General features: G+C 29.7%; 1 protein-coding gene and 1 long non-coding RNA gene across 4 annotated transcripts; one reads left to right on the forward strand and one right to left on the reverse strand.

Moving 5' to 3' along the window:
- Nucleotides 1-672: 672 nt before the first annotated feature.
- Nucleotides 673-4,736, forward strand: LOC115721412 (uncharacterized). 2 transcript variants are annotated; one of them, XM_030650701.2, is made up of 5 exons: nucleotides 685-1,191; nucleotides 1,275-1,565; nucleotides 2,657-2,738; nucleotides 3,901-4,059; nucleotides 4,377-4,736. In XM_030650701.2, exons 1-5 carry the CDS (start codon nucleotides 946-948, stop codon nucleotides 4,442-4,444), a joined length of 846 nt encoding a protein of 281 aa, XP_030506561.2. In that variant the 5' UTR covers nucleotides 685-945; the 3' UTR covers nucleotides 4,445-4,736. The 2 variants fall into 2 exon arrangements, with proteins under 2 accessions (XP_030506562.2, XP_030506561.2); XM_030650702.2 differs by lacking the exons at nucleotides 3,901-4,059; nucleotides 4,377-4,736 and adding an exon at nucleotides 2,903-2,990 and having other exon boundaries at nucleotides 673-1,191.
- A 1,268-nt stretch (nucleotides 4,737-6,004) lies between these two features.
- On the reverse strand, nucleotides 6,005-8,727 carry LOC115720480 (uncharacterized). Of its 2 annotated transcripts, none has more exons than XR_009685907.1 (3): nucleotides 8,585-8,727; nucleotides 8,396-8,471; nucleotides 6,005-6,573 (listed from the first exon to the last, which is right to left on the reverse strand). It is a non-coding gene; the product is annotated as an uncharacterized LOC115720480 (long non-coding RNA). The 2 variants fall into 2 exon arrangements; XR_009685906.1 differs by having other exon boundaries at nucleotides 6,005-6,555; nucleotides 8,585-8,723.
- Nucleotides 8,728-19,534: the final 10,807 nt, after the last annotated feature.

The following is a 19,534-nucleotide window of genomic DNA, read 5'->3' on the forward strand; positions in this document are numbered from 1 at the left end:
GTTGGGCAACCGTTTTGATCAACACCTCTTTACCTGCTTTAGAAAGCAAAAGACCTTCCCAACTCAAAATTCGTTTCTGCATCTTATCCTTCAAAAAACTAAGTATGGCATTCTTATTACGGCCCATAACACAGGGGAGGCCGAGATACATACTATTGTCAGGAGCTTCATGCATGCGGAGCAGATTACACATATCTTGTCGAGAATAGTGTTTAAACTAAAAAATATATTTGATTTTGAATAGTTAACACACTGACCTGAAGCTTGTTCGAAAAGTTGAAGTAAAAGAAGAACGCTATGAGCCTCCCTAGCAATGGCTTTGCAATAAATGTAGCAATCGTCAGCAAACAACATATGAGAAACAACAGGAGCACCATTACACACACGACACCCATGAAGAACACCCCTGGCTTCAAATCTCTTTATAAGAACAGAAAGACCGTCAGCACACAACAGAAACAAATAAGGAGAGAGGGAATCATCTTGACGAAGACCCCTTAAATAATGCATTTCATATTGTGCTCTCTTAAATAATGGTACTTCACATCAATGGAACATAATAGGTTGTTGTGTACATTTACACATTAGACACTTCTTATAGTTAGTTGTTTGTTATGGTTACCTAATTGTGGTCCTATTTTATAGTGTTAGTGGTGTATGTTAAACTCTATATAAAGAGTCGTGCTTGTACGAAGATCAAGTATAGCAGAAGCAATAAAGTTGTTTCAAGTTTAATTTTTTCCGCTTCAGTCATGCATAATTCGGTAGTGACATAAATTCCCAGATAAATTTGCTAATTATTCTTTATAGTATATACCCAAAAAAAGAGAAAAGAAAAAAAAATCCATATAGTAACTAAATTCATTGTGTTTACAAATTTTACACTTTTATTGTTAATTTTACAAATTTCCCAAATCTCAACCAGATTGATTTCAAAACAGAGTGATGCAAATAATGACTGTTAGCGTTAATGGCGTCTGTACAACTAAAAACCATTCGAGTCTTGAACGTGGAGGAGTAAGACCAAGACGAAGACGATGCCTGCTTCGTAAAAGTGTCAAAATTGGTTTCAGTAGCGACTCAATTTTACGCAGTTGTGGCTCAACAACGACTCCTCTGCGTCCTCATATCAATAGTTTCCTCTCTGATTCGTCTTCTTCGTTTCACGTTCCCTATTCTCGATCAAAACCAGTTAGTCATTTTCTCTACTACTTCTAGACTTATTACTCTTTCTCTGCACTTCTTTGGTTTAACTAGAATTGTTCGACTGACAGGGCTCGGTTGTAGATGATGGGCGGTCGTTATATTCGACATCTTCGAGTTATAAAAAGAATGGGGCACCGTCCAGGTCAGTACCGAGGAGAATAATGGCTTCTCCTTCACAGCTGACAAATTGTGGAACAAGGGAGAGTGGAAGAGACCATGTTTATGTGGCTGCATTTCCTCTAAGAGCGGCCAAAGGACCACCCCAGCTTCTAATGTCCGCTGCTTACTCACTCAATCTATGGGATTTCCAACATTTTGTGGTTATAATCAAACCCCACTCACCGCCACCACATTCTCAGGTCTCTTTTTCTCCCAAGAGTCTCATTCAAATGGGTTTGTAAATATGATTATAATCATAATTCTTTGCAGTCTCACCTATATGGGTCTTTGATTTTTTGATAAGGTAGTTTTTTTACTTCATCAACCCCAACTTTTCTTATTATATTTTCATAGCTGAACTGTAAACTGATTCTTATTTTATGTTTATAATGTTCTGTATTCTGTAAATATGTATTTGGATTTTGATACTGCTGCCCTTTTCTAGCTTTTCCCTTTAAGATATAGGCTAATTAGTAATTTTGCCCTGAACTTTTAAGGTCATTAAAAATGCTCCGGAACTATTGAGATTGTTGGATGTAAGGACTTTTGTCCAATTTTAGTAAAAAAGTTTAACATGGATGAAAGTTTAGGGGGCATGATTTAGTATATTTCAAAGTTCGAGAGGTATGATTTGGTATATATCAAAATTTGGGAAACATGGTTTAGCACATAAACAATCACTGAAATAGTAAAATTGAATAAAATTAGACAGAAGTCCTTAAATTCAACAATCTTAATAGTTCAGGGGGCATTTTTAACGACCTTAAAAGTTCAGGGAGTATGATTTAGTACATATCAAAATTCAGGGACAAAAATCATAATTAGCCTAAGATATATATAAGGTTATTGTACTTTTCCAAGTTTTACAATAGCTTAAAAATGTACCCTTTGAGAACTCCTTTGAGAGAGTGTCTAGTGAAAAATGAAAAGATCTTTTCATAGAATTAAAAGACCTTATTTTCAAAAAAGCTAAGCATAAGCAAAATCATTATAAAATGGACAATGTGAAGTTGCTCAGGTTCATAATTTATAAAAGAAAACAATTGGTTTTGTATGTGAAATTGGGTGAAAGTTGTTTTGTATACTATCCCAATAAATTCACATATTATAGAGATAGAAACTGAAACTAGTTGTCTATACTGCATTTTTGGAATCCATTGGTATTTCATTCATTGTTACATGGTAGCAACTAATAAGATCGTAGGTTAGAATGTATCACTGAAGTGTGTGCGTGGGCCAAATTTCTTATTTTACAGTTGGAACTCCACTCTTTCTGAAACGTATTTTGCAGGTGCTGGTTTACGATTTTCAGCCCAAAGATCCGGAAAATATATTTGTGGCTCTTGAAGTTTTATCTGGTAGATCAATATCAGGTAAACATTTTTTCACTTTGTGCAATATATGACTGAGTGTCACATTGTTCACAATTGTACTTCATTTTTTATTTGTTGTTGGGAAACAATAAAAAAACCAAAAATGTGACAAAGCACCATGAGTGTTTTTCTAATGCTGTTGCTGCTGGATTACCATGCTTTAGTTTTGGTTCTGGTGCTGGATAGTCTTCTTGCCATGGGAAGTGAAAAATATCATTATTAAGTTAACTTAGTTCATTCACATACTCTAGTGCAGTGTAAATAGACAAATATTTTAAAATAACCATTGTAAGTGATCTTTAGGAGCAATTTTGCTATCCCTTGCCTATGTGTGATCTTAGAAGCAATTTTGGGACAATTTTTCTGAAATGATTTATTTGGGAAATCATTTCTGGGCTTGTATTGTCGCGGCTGACAAATAAGGAGGAGGTGCCGTAGAGCTTATTCTAGGGTGCGTCTCTCCCAGAATTTATTTTTATGGGTGGGATGACGACCTTGCTAGCTCGGATGTTTAAGTATTCTTGGGAGATACATCAATGAGCTGGCTGGATAGAGTCATCTGTAGATCTTTTTTGGGTGATCTCTTTTCCAAAAGCTAGTGTCAAAAACTGCCAATGTTAGGATCCCACTCATGGTTTAATGGTTGTGTTTATGTTTTTGAGAGAGTGAGGGGTAGAATTGTTTGGATTCCAAGGTCAGTCAATCTTGGGGTTCATGACCTTGCTGTGGGGCAGTAGAATTTTGTTGGAAGGGAATATTTGGTTTCCAGGAGAATACACCCAAATGTACTTAAAAGCTTAATTAAGAAGTTCTAAGGAAAAAAAAAAGGAAAGAATACACCCAAATTTTATATGAAAAACAAATAACTTGACTGAAGATCTCTATCTGTGTACGCAATCGTATCTTTACTACAATGTATAGTCATGGAATTTGGACTAATTTCCAATTTACAGTGACAAATGTTTCATGAGCTGAGAAAATCCTTCACTATACTTTGTTCTTGTCTCTAGACTAGATTGATGTTATGGCGGAAAGAAAACTAACATTATTCTCATGTCATATTTTTGAGGCCTTTAGATCTTTTATGGTTCACATGTGGAAACTGATTTTCTTTCATTAGTGTACTTGTCTCAACTTGATCTCTGTTATCTATTACTATTAGGAGTTGTTCTTATAAGGAATTTATCAAAACTACCAAGAAGCAACTGTTGGTTTGTTGGTTCTTCCAAAGTCAATGCTACAGATATGGCTTGCGAATTCAACAAGAACTGGGGAACCCATTTGAGGGTTGGCCATCATGATTGTCGGGATTATACGAACGGTAATGAATCTCTCTTGTCTCTTTCTCTGATTATTCAATCACAGTGCCTCTATTTTATTTTCTAATGAATTCCCCTTTTGGTAGAAAGAAAGTTCTACATATTTAAGGACTTAATAAGTGCACTCCAAAGATCATTAGATATAATAATTGGAGGAGAATCAACTCATTTATTTACTTTTGTTTATTTGCCCATACATTGTGATGCAGCCTACTCTAGATGCACTACTACTTCTGATATTGCCAACTTGTTGAAAGTTGACTAAAGTAGTTTATTGAACCTTATTTCTTTTATTTCTTTGTTTTCTCATACTTTATAGGATTGGTCGAGTACCTAACTGGAGAAAAACATGTTTTGGAGCGCTTGAAAAGAAGCAATAAGGGGTAATGCATCAGTCATAGTCATTCAGCTACGAGATTGATGCCAAACAAAGTTTTACCTTATTTCCACAACCATCTATAGGATACCACAGTAAGTTATACAGTGTCAAAAATCACAAATTTATCTTTTTGCAATTTTCCCTAAACTTGAGTGGAAGTGCTGTAAGTATTGGTCTTGTTCTCTGCTTTGACTGGGACATGGTCACCATATGTATAAATCCCTACACGTGATATACGTATATATGTATAAAAACTTAGTTGGATTATATAATTTTTCTACACCACCTAGATGATGGGCAGAGCAGTTAGTATATCATTTTGGTTGTTGTGAGAACCTGAATGCCCAATAATCAATCACTATATAGGCTCAAGTTAAAAAATGTTACCACCAAATAACTCACTACTCTCATCCTAAAGGGTCTGTTTGATTGGTCGGATTGTATTGAATAACAAGTAATATTATGTTTAAATAAAATTTTGTATTGTATTAATTATTACGACTATAACTTTTTATACAATATAACTCGTATTATTTAATACATAACAAATGATACGTATTAGCTTGTATTATAATATTTAGAAAAGGTCTAGGTTTGGAGATCAAGGCGTAGACCTTGATCTAAGACTCAAATCTCGAACTTAGACCCCAAACCCAGCCTTAGACTCGGACCTCGAACTCGAGACTCTTGACCCGGAACCCAAACTTGGACTCAAATTCGAACCCGAACTTCAGATCCCAGACCTCGGACTCGAGACCCTAGACCCGAACCCGAGTCCAGGGTTAAGGTATGAGGATGGGTGTTAGGGCCAGATCGAGGGTTGGGGTCGGGGTCGAGTTTATGATAAAGATAGTATAATTTTAAACAACTTATTAATATAAGTTAATATCAAATATAATCTTGTATTAAATAATACTAATACAATACTATTTACTGAGTTTTTCAAAAATTGATATAAAATATTATAAAACTTAAAGAAAATAAATAAAATATAGAGATTGAAACGATGATTTTTACGTGGTTCAAGTATTAACAAACTCTAGACTATGAGTTAATATTATTTGACTGGAAAAGCCTTCGAGTATTAGACTAGTATTCTTGCACTATTTATGAACCCCATTTTTAGTATTAGCTTGTAAGAAAATGAATTACTAACTCTTTGCATGAATGGATTTTGTTATATTTATAGGCTAGGATTTCCATTAATGGGTTAAATACAAGTAATATATTGATATTGAGCCAATTTTATGAGGCACAGCTCGTAAAGCAATGATTATTTGCTTGACGGTAGGTGAAAAATGTGTGTCATTTTTGCGTGTAATAAATGTTATATAATGATTTCTTGACAATCACCATATTTTTCTTTTATGGAATGCTTGACTTTTGGAGTTAACTTTAGAAATAAACTCCTAATGTGGTAGGATTTAGTATTAAATGATCACAGAATCAACCTTGACATTTAGAGGCCGATTAATTTTCTATTTGGAAGCATTGCTTAAATAAGTTTGGATGATTGCTTCGCTGGACTCTTCTTATCATCTGGACGAGATGCCTTACCAAAACCTTGATGACTGTGAATTGGGTCTTTATTAATTGATCTTGGATCTTAAAAGTACATGCGTTCCTTTTTCGAAAACAAAGATAACAAATACAATTCAACACAATACTATCCAGTACAATACAATATAGTTTACCAAACTAGATCTAATTTGTTCCACATTACGCTCTAGACAGACAACACAGAAAAGTAAAACACAGAAGTATTAGGATCCACATATATCCCAATCTCATCACCAACTCTGAGCTTTCTCCTAACCACAAAATGACTCAACCAACCAAGCTTAAACCCAAAAACATTGCCAGACTTAACTTTCCTCAAGGACAATTCATGATGAGTTAGAGTGTCTAAGTCCACCATCTTGATCTTCACATCTCCTCCTTCCTTAGCTTTATTAACTTTGTCATTGCTAATGTTACAAAAAATATATTCTGCTTCTATTCTTGTGAACTTGAACATTCGGTGTAGCGCCACATCATTCTCCCCTAAGACTTTTTTGATCTTCCATTGATATTTATCATTTTGAGATTGAGTTTCAGTCATTTGTGCATTTTTACTTAGCTGTGTGTCACACAAGAACTAAGTAATAATTAATGAAAATTGTTTTGGTTATATGAGCATATTCAATAGAGATACAAATAAGTGATAAAAAACTAAATTATAGCTCAATTTGCAAAAAGTTTACTCTTTAATGGTGTGCCAAAAAGTAATGAAAATTACCCACAATTTAAATATTGTATTTTGACACAATATTTACTATTCTAATCTAACTTTACGAAAGAAAAAAAATCTATTTATTATTTAAATTCAATTCAATGTATTTATTTTTAAAAATTGCATGTATTTATAATTTACAAATCAAAATGACATACTAAAAATATATTTATAACTCATATGGATAACACCTAAATGATTTATAAAAAATATGGGACATTTAATTTTAATGTATTTGAAATCATGTGCTTAGTTTTGTTTGTGTTGTTATTTTTCTAACAAAATAGAAAAATCTCACAATGATAAAAATAGAATAAAAAAATCTAAGATACCACTTAAACTTGTTTTGTGCATTCTTTTATAAATATATAGATTTAACTATAACACTCCGTTATGAAGTATATATATTATTATTTATTATTATTATTGTTGTTTTGCTTATTAAATTAATAATAAAGTTATTAAGTTTCATAGTTTTAATAAAAACATTAATTAGATATTGAATTTTACATAAACTTTTGTAATTTTGTACTAGAGTATAATGTTAAAAATTAATGCAAATTTATTATAAAATTATTTTTTGTGTCAAATATAATAAAATTTTTACATGGATAAGACAAAAAAAGAACATTTGTGAAGGATTTACTTATAGGTTTTTAATTAATGATTAGAAATATAATAATTTCAAATTTCAAATAGAGTTTTTGGCAATTAATTGAGATAAATTAATGACATTTTAAATTTGTTAACGATTCAATAATTTGGAGGGTTTTACTACTAAAATTTGAACTTAGAGAACTAAATACAAGTAAAATAATAGTTAAGATAGTTTAGCTGCCGTTGATTAAAAAAATAAATATTGGTCTACCAAATAAATATTTTATAAACTATTTTTTTTTGAATGAATTTTATAAATTATTTTAATTCATTTAAAAATAGAAAATTAATTTAAAATATTATATAATATAAACTAAAATAAAAAATGATTAAATAAAAAGAAACTCATCAGTAAAGATAAATGAACATAAAAATGAATTATCAAATATGACAGGTAGAATGTTTTGAAGAAAAAAAAACTCAGAAAATGCAAATAGGTATCTAATTTCCAATATTATGATACGATGATATGGAATAATTACATAAGACACTATTTTTTGTAAAATAATTACATTTTTACGTTTAAAGAATGTTTTCTTATATTTTTATGATTTTCCAAAAAATAACACGAAAACAGCATAAAATCAATAAGAAAACTACATAAAAGTAAAATGAAAATAACAACAAAAAATAATATACAGATAACAAAAAATTAACAATAAATTAACAAGATTACAACATTTACATATAAAAAGACCGAATTGTCTGTAAATAAAATTAAAAAAATCGTGCAAATATTTAAAATTTCGTGAAACCGTATATTTTTGTAATTTTTTTGTTGTTTTTATATTTTTGTGAAATAATTCCTATTATTAATGTGGGAGTGATTTGTGAATTTATTATATTACACATTTATTAATATAGCTATCAAGCTTTAACTACTTAGAGTTTTGATAATTGAATAAATTAAAATGTGTAAATAAAGTTTATCAAAACAAAAAAAAAATGATATTGACTGTATTTATAAATTTGTAATTATATCATGAATGAAATGTCAGAAACAATAAGAAGATAAAATATGAGATAATACCTATGTATAGTTAAAACCGATGAAGCAAGATCTTCATTCTTCTGTGTTGAGTAGCTTTGCAAGTCCAAATAAATATCTACCCATATGAACCATTTTATAAATCTCAAAATCTTTGTACCAATAAGCCAACAATATATACAATTATCTCAATTAAAAAAAAAAAAAAACAAGAAGAAGAACAAACCAGACCTCAAATTTTCGATAAACAGACAAAGAAAGAGGTTGATAATCTTCTTAGATAATAAATGATCTCAAGATTTTAAATAAATAGTTTGATGAAAATGCACATATAAAACGCTATTAATATATTAATATAGTAACTTATTCTCTAACTTTGAGCCTTTAATTGTGATTAGAAAAAATATATTCTGTCGATTTAATTAATTTATCAAAGTAAAACATGTACATTTTATGTGTAAAACGATCCAATGGTTTTGTTCCCATTGGTAGTTAATAATATCCTAATATAATTGCGTAAAACAGGATTGGATAGTTTGAAATGGTCATTAGGACCTTGGGGTTGGGGTAAGTTAATGAATAGGAGAGCATCTATAAGATGATCAAGAAAAAGGAGTTTTAATAGTTTTTGTTGTATTTTAAGAGAATTTTGTGTGTGTTTTAAACAAAAGAAAATGTGTTAACTTTCACATAAATATAATTCTTGCGTCTCTCCACAAAATGCAATCATTGACAACAATAATGTTGGAAAAGTTCTCGTTACAAGAGAAAATAGGAGAATTACAATCAAAATACTCAAAATACAAATAAAAGTATTTTATCAAGATTACAAGAAAACTAGAGAAGAAGATGAAGAATAACACACAAAAAGCTTGACCAAGCTCAAGGACCTTTGTCCTAAAAGTCATTTCCTCCCTCATATGGACACTTAAGGAAACTCTAGAAATGCTCTTAAGGATTTATCAAGTCTCATATGCTCAGCCTAGTGTCTAAGGATGAGCATATCCGCACAAGGTTCAAACCACAACAAATGGTTTCAACTACTTCTCTTACAAGTGAACATTATGGCCTTTATTCATAGAGTTTTCACTCTCATATAAACATGATTGACTACCATAAAGCCCTTAGATGTTACCAATCATAAATTGAGCGTTTATAGTGTCAACGGGGTGATTTGGAGGAGTTTTGGGCTGTTAGAAAGACTTACAAACGTTTGTACTTGTATGCTGAAAAAACAGTAACTAGTTACTGGTTACTATTTTTTTCAGCTTTAGCCAATTCTTCTCCAAAGTGTTCCAAATCCCTTCCACTTAATTTTGAACCATTTATACACCTTATAAATGAATAAATCAAGTCTCCAACACCTATATTTTTAATAGCTATCATTCATTCACATTCATAAACAATTAGTAACATATTTTACTAATTTCATTGTGAAAAAGAGATGAGAGTTACATATTCAAGTGATCCTCAATTTAAAGGATTTGCAACTCCTATTTTGTGACCATTCTACACATTTTGTAACTCCATAATATATGTTACAATTTGATAAAATTAATACTTTATCACACTTAATTATTTAATCTAAATATTATATTATATAAAATAATATAACAAAAGACACATCCATTCAAGCATTTGTCTAAAAAAAAATGCATTCACAATTAATTTACATCATTCATATATACTAGGTTGATGTTACATGAAATGGACATATAATTAATTTTTTTTAATTAAGTTTATGAGATGATGTTAAATGCAATATATATGTATATTTAATTTTTTTTAATTAAGTAATATATTTGTCTTATAGTAATATGGAACTATGGTATTTATAATTTATTATATTTTATATAAATTTTTAGATTTATATTTATGCAGCCACTTTTAATATAAAACCAGAAAACAAAATAGCGCTTTGCACGATTCTTTACAATGTTTATAAATTATATATATTTAATGAATTTTTATATTTATTTGGCTATGTAACAGAAATTTTAGTTTAACAGAGTCTTTTTAGTTTTCACATTAACTTTAACAGAATATCTCAATTACTTAACATAATATTTTTTATTAATTTTATAATATTATTATATGTATTTAAAAATAAAAATTATTTAGTATATTATATAAAAAAATTTAATTATATATATTTAAAATAAAAATTATATCTATATTTAAACCTTAATTTTACGATAATAATTTGTACACTTTATTATAATCACACTCTCCTAACTACAAATTATATATTGTATCTATTACCATCATTATTTTTTTTTTAAATATATGTTTAGACATAATATATAAAATATATTTTAAAAGTAATTAATTCTCTAATTAAATTCAAATTTTGTCAAAATATTTTCTAATATAATCCTAGAGAGATCAATATAGAATACGTATAATAATGAAATTCATTTTTTTATTGTATATATAAAATGCGTATATATATAATCACATTTAAAGAGCACACTATGTAGCCGCAATAGCTAAAAAAAATTCTGAAAGATCAAAATCTCAAACCCTATTTCAAAAATTAAAAAATAAAAATACATTACCTAATTAAAAAAAATTATATGTATTGCACTTAACATCACTTAATTAAACCTAATTAAAAAGAAAATTAAGTATACGTGCATTGCACATTGCACGTAACATCAATCTAATTATATTGAGATATATTTAAGTGCATCTTTAGTTTTTAGTTAAATTTTATCTAAAATAGGTAAAATATTAAAATATTCAATTTTCTTAATGCTACTCTAATCATGCTTTTTATTGATTATTTTAATAATATTTAGATAATTTGACATATAAATTAATTTAATAAATTAATGAAAGTAGCAATACTTTTATTAATATATCATTTAAAAAATTGTCAAAAAAGTAGGAAATTATACATTTAAAGAGTTTGTAATTCATTCTCTATTACAAAATTGATGGAGCTCATTTATCAAGACTTATTCTCTCTTTTAATTAAGAAGTGTGTTGGAGGTTATGGTTAGAGATATTTTTATATTTGACAAATATACTACAATAATGTAAGCACATGTATTGTTAAAATATTTTTAGCCTATTATTTATGTTATTTTTAGAGTTAATTTTCTTCTTTGTTGTCACTTTTTGGAATAGAATTATGTTTATTTTTTTTAGTTTTAAGTTTCGACACTTAGAATGTATAAATTGGTTAAATCTAAAAAAAAATGATCTATAAAATTGAAAAAATTATGTAAGTTGAAAATAAAACTGAAATTTCAAGCTTAAATTAAATTATGTCCAATCATATTTTGAAAAAAATTAAAAAATAAAAGTTCTAGATCTCTCCTTCAACTTTTTGGAACATCTTGAATCGTCTAATTCCGAGCAATATCGAGAGAGTTATGGCCAAAATATTATCAGTTATCGTAGTAGAATTTTTTTTTTTTTTAAAAAAAAATAAGAGATAGCGAAAAAAATAAAGATAACTTTTCAAGTAGAGTTGCGATTTTTATTTTTTAAAGTTTAAATTTTAAATCTTTTTAGTACATTTTAGATAACTTTGTTAGCCTATATAAACACATTATTATTAGTGTTTTTAGTACGTTTTTAGAGCTCAAAGAACTCATAAACTCTTAATTAGCAAGCAATTCAGGAGTACGAAAATTCGAAAGCAAAATCAATCGCGAAGGCTTTTTCAACGGGATTTTCAACATTTTTTTCTTCTTCTATCCTGAATTAATATGTGTGAATTTGCTACGATGAACACGAGTAGCTAAACAATTTATTAGGGGTTAGATGGATATTGTTTGATATTGATTTATGATTTTAATGTGACTTAATTTTCTCTCAATTTGTATGTATTCTATTTCATTCGTACTTAATTACTTTTAATTGCATAATCACCAATTAAATGTTTATGATTTTGATGCGTAATCTGAGAAGTGAGTATCAATTATGCTATAGTGAAATAGAAACAAATTTTAATATAGGACGAGAGTACCTATATGGTTTGGATAACTTATAGGGTTTCTGTGTTTAATTCCTTTTACATGTTTAATTTATCACGAGAGTAGAAAATTTACATGTAATTGAGATTTATATATCTGAGAAGACTATAAATTACTTGAGTAAACCTTCTATTGCATAGAATTTGGTAATAAGAATTGAATCATGTTAGACCATAATAGATGGATACAATGAAATTTATATCCCTAATTTCACATCTATTGTTAAATCTCTTATCTGTTTGTTTTATTTATTTTTGCTTAGTTTATTTAATTTTAAAATTTATCTATTTGATTTCCAAATAAAAACAAGAATTCAATTGACTGATACTTAGTTACAGTCCTCATGAGAACGATCTCACCCCCCCCCCCCAAAAAAAAAAAAAAAAAAAAAAAAAAGAGAACAAACCTTTCCACCGAGATAAATCTTTAATATTGCATAATACATTTTAATATTCAATGTAAGGATAATATAATAATTTAAGTAAAATAAAGTAATTTCTAAGAATCATCATTCTTTATAATTAAAAAAATAAATATATTTTTTTTAAAAAAATCTTATTGGTCACCTTCTTTAGCAAGTCACCAAATTGCCACCTCATTAGTTTTTAGTACCCATTAATGGATATTATCTATTGAGAAATTATTCATATATATATATTTATATGTGTAATTTAGATCAATTTTATGTTTTGCTTAGTATATTTTTTTTTTGAGTGTAGCGTAATGGTATTTTTACAATCAATTAATAGCTTAATAGCTTAAAGGTGCTGGGTTCGAACTCATGACCTCTCCTTTTTTCCCATCCCTCCTTCACCACTAAGCTAGCCTTAGTGGCTTTTTTGCTTAGTATGTTTAGAGTGCCTTTGATGACACTTTTTTTTTTTTTAAATAAAAAAGTAAAAATATTTTCCAAAAATATGTTTTATAAAACTGTTTTCACTTTCTAATTTTAAAATTTTTGAAAATAAATCACTTTCAAAAATTTTTTAAACATTTTTTTTTCTTAATTAATATTTTGAACTCCGACCCTAACCTGGACCTTGGGACACGGACTTTGGCCCCAACCCTAGTCCCGAACTTGGATCACGACCTGGCCCCAGACTCGAACCTGGACCTGACTTAAATAAAATCAAAAAATAAAAATAAAAATGAAAGTTATAGAACACACTTTTGTTTTCTGTTATTAAAATTAAAAAATAAAAATGGTTGTAAAATACATTTTTATTTTTTAAAAACAAAATTTTAAAAACACAAATTTTACTTTTATTTTTATGATTAAAAAATTAAAAAAAAAAACAAAATTGTTACCAAATGTCCCTGTAGGAAATTTAGCACTGATATATAAGGATTAACTTCTATAATTCGAGCTTAAAGATAATACTGAAACAAACAAATATTAAATCAAAACAAAAAAAATCAAGAACCAAAATTAGTATACACATATTAAACCAGAAAGATAAACACAAATGAATTTAGAGACCTTCTAACAACAACACACGAGAATTATACTGGTTTTGATCCTAAGTTCAATGTGAACTTGGTTATACTCCAGTTTGACAGTACTGCCACCAATTTTTATTGATAATGAGAATTAGAGATATCAATCTAAGGAACTACAAGAAAATAATCACAGTAAGTCATTCATGGTGTAATCCTTTATCACTCATTAACTCACTAACCCGAGCCAGCATAATCGACAATGTTGCTCAATATAATTTCCCAATTCCAACTCTTTCTCTCAGATATCTCTCTTAATTTCTCACTCTAACCTCTCTTTCTATTGTGTTGTGTCTTTCTATTATTCTCCTTAGAAATAAGAACAGTAGTCTTCTTTATATAGACCAAAATGGCCAAAATATATACTTGCTGTCATATTTGACAGTTAAGTTAGTTAATAACTAACTAACTAACTAACTAACTAACTAACTAATCGAATCTTGGTTGGGGGGTTTAATGAATAATACCACAGTCCCCTTAATAAGTAATGAGAGATCTTGGAAGTTTGGAAATGACTTCAAGAGATCTTGCTTAGTAGGAATGGCAATTTGGGCTTTTTTTGCGGGCTGGGCCCTCGGCCCGACGGGACAACTTTAGCTCGATTGATTCGGGTTTTTATCGGGCTCACGGCCCGACCCGGCCCGACACATATTATTTCGGGCCCTGCCCTACCCCACCCGATTTCAAATATTAAAAAAAAAACCATAAATCCCCAAAATAAACCATTCCCAATTTCTTTATTGTATCGACTAAATCCTTTAATCCCTAAAAGTCTGATTGTCCCCTCTCTTGATCGTCAAGCTTCTTCCAGTGGCGCCGACCACTGCACAGGGACGACACCCACCGTTAGTCTATCATCTCTTAGTCTCACAGCAGCTGAAGCAAGCCTCTCTCGACCTCTCTCTTTCACAGTCACAGTTGCAGCTAGAGCTCACACCAGAAGACCTAACAACAACAACGCTTCTTTTCACTTTTTTACAGGTGAAAGGACAATTTGAGCTTGACAGTTTTATTTTGAAGGGAAAGTTGCTACATGTGCGTTATTGTGCACATATTTTAAATCTAATTGTCAAAGATGGCTTATCTGTCATTGGTGATAGTGTTGACAAAATTCGAGGCAGTGCACATGAAAAATTTGAGAATACTGCTCGTCAACTTGGAGTACCATACACCAAAAAAATGTCACTTGATTAAGTAACGAGGTGGAATTCAACTTTTCTGATGCTTAGCACAGCTTTATCGTACAAGACAGTATTTGAACGTGCAAGGCTGCGTGAGTTGCATTTGATGTGTGTCCCTTCAGAAATTTATTGGCAAAATGCTCAACAATTGTGTGATAAGTTAGAGTTGTTTCATGAAGTGATAGAATTATTTTCTGGAACAAAGTACCCTACTGCCAATATTTTTTTTCTCATAAATATGTAAAATTAAGACAAATATTGAATCATGGATGTCATCAGATGCGCCTTTTATTAAGGACATGGCAACTCAAATGATGTCCAAGTTCCAGAAATATTGGAGAAAGATTCACGGGCTTATGTGTGTGGCGGTTGTTTTAGACCCGAGATACAAGTTCATGTTGTTCGAATATTATTTTCTTGTAATCTATGGAGATAAGCAATATGACACTGAAAATGTATCAATATCGTCTTCAACACGGCGATTGGATGCCCTTTCTAACTTTGACAGATTTGTTAGAGCTTCCTATCGAGTAGAGAATATGAAGTATGTACTGGATTTATATTTAGAGGAGAACTTAGTACCTAGGACTGAAGAGTTATTTAATACATGCAACTATTGGAAGGTGACGGGTCTCAAATATCCTTTGTTGAATATGATTGCCAAGGATGTATTTGTTGTGCCTGTTAGCATTGTTGCTTCAGAATCTACATTCAGCACTGGTGGTAGGCACGTGAGTCCACATAGATCGAGACTTCATCCTTCTACATTAGAAGTATTAGTATGTACACAAAATTGGTTGAAAATTGACAAAAAAAGTAGATATCATTTAACAATTGTAAATATATATTTATATTTATTTTTTCATTTCTTTATTAGAATTAATATTAGTTTTATTTTTTTTACAACAACAGTGAATGATGAAGATAATGATGTTGATCCAACAATGGTAATTAGTTAAGTTTTTGTAATTTATCAAATAAATTATTTGTTTTTATTTTTTTGCAAGAGCCTTACATAGTTGATTTTGATGATTAGAAAGTACATTATTTTTTATAGTATATGAGTGAGGACATGAATGAGAACAAAATGTAGTGTTTAGTATTTATGGTTGCTAATTATTATATTTGAGTTTATGATTGGTAGTTATTATTGATGTATTAAATATTGTCAGGAACAAAAGTCAATCTCAAACTTTCATCTATTATGCAGAATCACTGATTTTCATATAAAAAATAAAGAGATTTTTACCTAATTAATGAATTTTACTAACAAATGAATCTAACTATTTATCTTTAAAAAAAATACTTAACAACAATATCCTCCACAATGCAAAACTTAATAAATTGTTAAACATTTCTTCTACTTTTATTAGAATTTTTTTTACCTAATAAATTTTACTACCAAATGAATTAAATTATTTATCTAAAAAAACAATATGCAGAGATTATTTGTTTGCTCTCTAATTTTCTCATGAATTAAACAATTGTTTATTATGTAATTTAATATTAACTATAAAATGGTGGCAATATATATATATATATATATATATATATACTAGGTGAATGTTACGTGGCGAGCCACGTATTGTTAGTTTTATTTAAGGTTTTAATTTTTTTTTTTAGATTTTTGTAAGTAGAGTGATATAATTATTTAAGGTTTCTCTTTCTTTACATTGTAAATTTTTGAAATTTGAGGCCCCACAAAGCTAATTTATCTTTTTAAAACTTTAATAAACAGTTTTATACATGTTGGCACTTGGCACCAAATGATACAATGCTTTTAACCAAATCACATTATATGAAACTACTTGCATAGTAGATGTAATGTACAAGCTGCACTCTATTACTATTGAAAGACCATTAGCATTATGCATATTATCAATATCCCTAAGTGCGATTCAAAGATATTCGAGTACATAGAAAAATTAGTGTTTTGTGGAATGAGGTTCTTTCTATCTCTCTTGTAAGGGGATAATTTTTATTGTAACTTGTTCATCAAACGACCATTGCTTGGATGATATAGTTCCCTCCAATCCTAAAGAAAACTCTATCAACAAATGTGTTCCTTACGTGTTGGCTATCCCCTGAATCATAAAGGCAAGCAGAAACATCAAATTTAAGAATTTTTTTATTTTTACACTTCAAAATAGTTTTTTTTGTCTTTTGCATTTTTACGAAATTCTATATAAAACCCCCCATAACCACTCACGGAACAACTTAAATTGCAACTAAAATCCACATAAAAACTACCTCAAAAATTACGAAGCAACCCAATGCAGCAAATTAAAAAAAAGATAAAAAATAATATATGGAATAATTTTTCAAAAATTCATATGGCAAAATCATGTATAGATCATAATTTAGGAGCAAAAATCTTAAATAACCAATAACTTTCATTAACTTTCTAAATAAATATTCAATTCTTAAAATAATTACAAAAAGAAAAATTAGAAAAAGCAGCTCACATCAATAATGAAGCCTCATTTGCCAATGTTGTCTTTGTCTTTGCGGAGTTGTAACCTTTTTTATCTAAGATTTCATCATCTATGTCTCTATAAACCCAACTTGACAACTCATGTATGAAAATGGTTACAAATTTTATGATTTGGGGTTTCTTTTTTTTTTTTTTTCGTTTCTTAAAACTAACAACCCCGCCTAACCCTACGGGTATCGGGGAATTATAACAATTGTTACATAAGTACTCAGGAAAGACTCGAACCTTAGACTTCATGGACCTGAGTTTCTATGCTTAGGGAAGAGCTTTAGAAGCTTGATTAGCTCGTAAGTGCGCCTGTCAGACAGAACACGGGCATATATCAAGAAGGAATCAATCCATTACGCACGAACAACAAATTCTAACCATTAATCTTATGTTTGGTATGAAAGAAAGGAAATAGGCAGGAAACAAAATGTAAGAGAGAAAGAAAGTTTATTTCTTTCTTGTTGTTTAGTGGACATGAAAGAAAGAAAATTGATTTATTGATGTTTATAAAACTTTTCATTCCATTTTTCTCTCAAAGCTGGAGGAGAAAAATTTCGTAAACCTTTTAATATTTTTCTCCTCACTTTTCTCTTGTCTCCATTTTTCTTTCTCACCAAACACTACCTTTTTTTTTCCTTCACTTTTCTTCCATATACTTTCTTTCCTCTCATTTTTCCTCCCTACCAAACAAAGGATTAAAGCAAAGAAGGATTCAGCCTGTGTTGTTACCTTGTTTTTTAATGTCTTATTAGCGCCTTTGATCAATAAGAGCTTCACAACATCTGTTCTTCGTGCTTGAACAGCGAGATGTAACGATGTCCATCCATCCTAGTGAGTTCTCAAACACGAATGAAATCAAAATTTAACTTAATAAATCGTTTGAATAAGCACTGAAAAGTTGAGCAATAGCGAAGTATGAAGCTTACATTGTCACAGTGTTTATATCGACATTATACAAGAGGAGAATTTTTATTGCTTGACTCGAAGTTGTTCAGACAACATAATGCATCAATGTCGCTCCATCCTGTTTTACACAAACCATAACCGAAGTAAATAAATAAAAGAAAACATGAAAATGGGCACTATATATGAAAACTCAAGAAACGAAAATAGTGTACAATAGCTTCTCTAGTTGATAGTGGCCACGAAACCTTCACCCTTTCTTCCAAAAAAGATAAAGAACATTCAATATTCAAAGAAGAAACCAAAATACAAGTCGATTTTCTACAGTTGCGTTCTAGACAAACCTTACTAAAGATATCATTCACCGTCAAGACATGCAAACAATTGCGCAGAGAGGATTTTGAAAGTTGGGATTGTCGATTGAGGCCACCTGAGAAATTAGGAAAAAAGGAAACAAAGTTAATATCTACATCTAATCATAGTTGTCTCCCATTGTTCCACAGTAAATGTTTGGTATGAAACATTAAATTTGGGCAATATAGACGTTAGAGCATAGATGATGGATTTTTACTATTTTTACTTCGAAAAAGAATAAAATAGTGAAGAGAAATTTCCTTATTAAGTGTAGTCACCAAATTATCATTGTATGTGCCTATTAGATTTTAGTCAAGAATAAAAAAAAATCACAGAGACATGAAGGCTATGACTCACCATTTCCTGTAAAGTCTTGAAACTCCCATGAAATACATAAGCACAATGAGAAAAAAAGTTCTGATTTGATCAAAATATCTAATTTGCTTTAGTAATCTAACTGATTTGAAGACTTATTATTGTAAAACAAGGCTCAAGTATTTTAATAGTTTCAGCTGATCTTACAAACATCTAAAGGTCCATTTACATAGCCTTCTACAAGTAATGAATGAAAGGGAGAGCCTTGTGGCCCTTCACGATACATAACACGAAACTCTTCATTGTCCTGCTTTAACTGTAAAAATATGAACAAATTCATTCATTAATTGCCAAAGCATAAACTCAACAATTCACGAAAGTAAAAATGAGGCAAACTATTAAACTGAACAGCTTATGAACTGAACAATTCAGGCATTATAGTTCTCTCACTTCTCCAAATTAT

This window comes from Cannabis sativa, chromosome 2 (genome assembly GCF_029168945.1).
Source record: "Cannabis sativa cultivar Pink pepper isolate KNU-18-1 chromosome 2, ASM2916894v1, whole genome shotgun sequence".
Classification (NCBI taxonomy): Eukaryota; Viridiplantae; Streptophyta; class Magnoliopsida; order Rosales; family Cannabaceae; genus Cannabis; species Cannabis sativa.

Excerpts from the sequence above, each read along its gene's own strand:
- LOC115721412 (XM_030650701.2), top strand. The coding sequence starts at position 946 with ATGCAAATAATGACTGTTAGCGTTAATGGCGTCTGTACAACTAAAAAC. Across the intron at positions 2,739-3,900 it reads ATCTGGTAGATCAATATCAG|GAGTTGTTCTTATAAGGAAT; the intron begins GTAAACATTTTT and ends TATTACTATTAG. Across the intron at positions 4,060-4,376 it reads TTGTCGGGATTATACGAACG|GATTGGTCGAGTACCTAACT; the intron begins GTAATGAATCTC and ends CATACTTTATAG.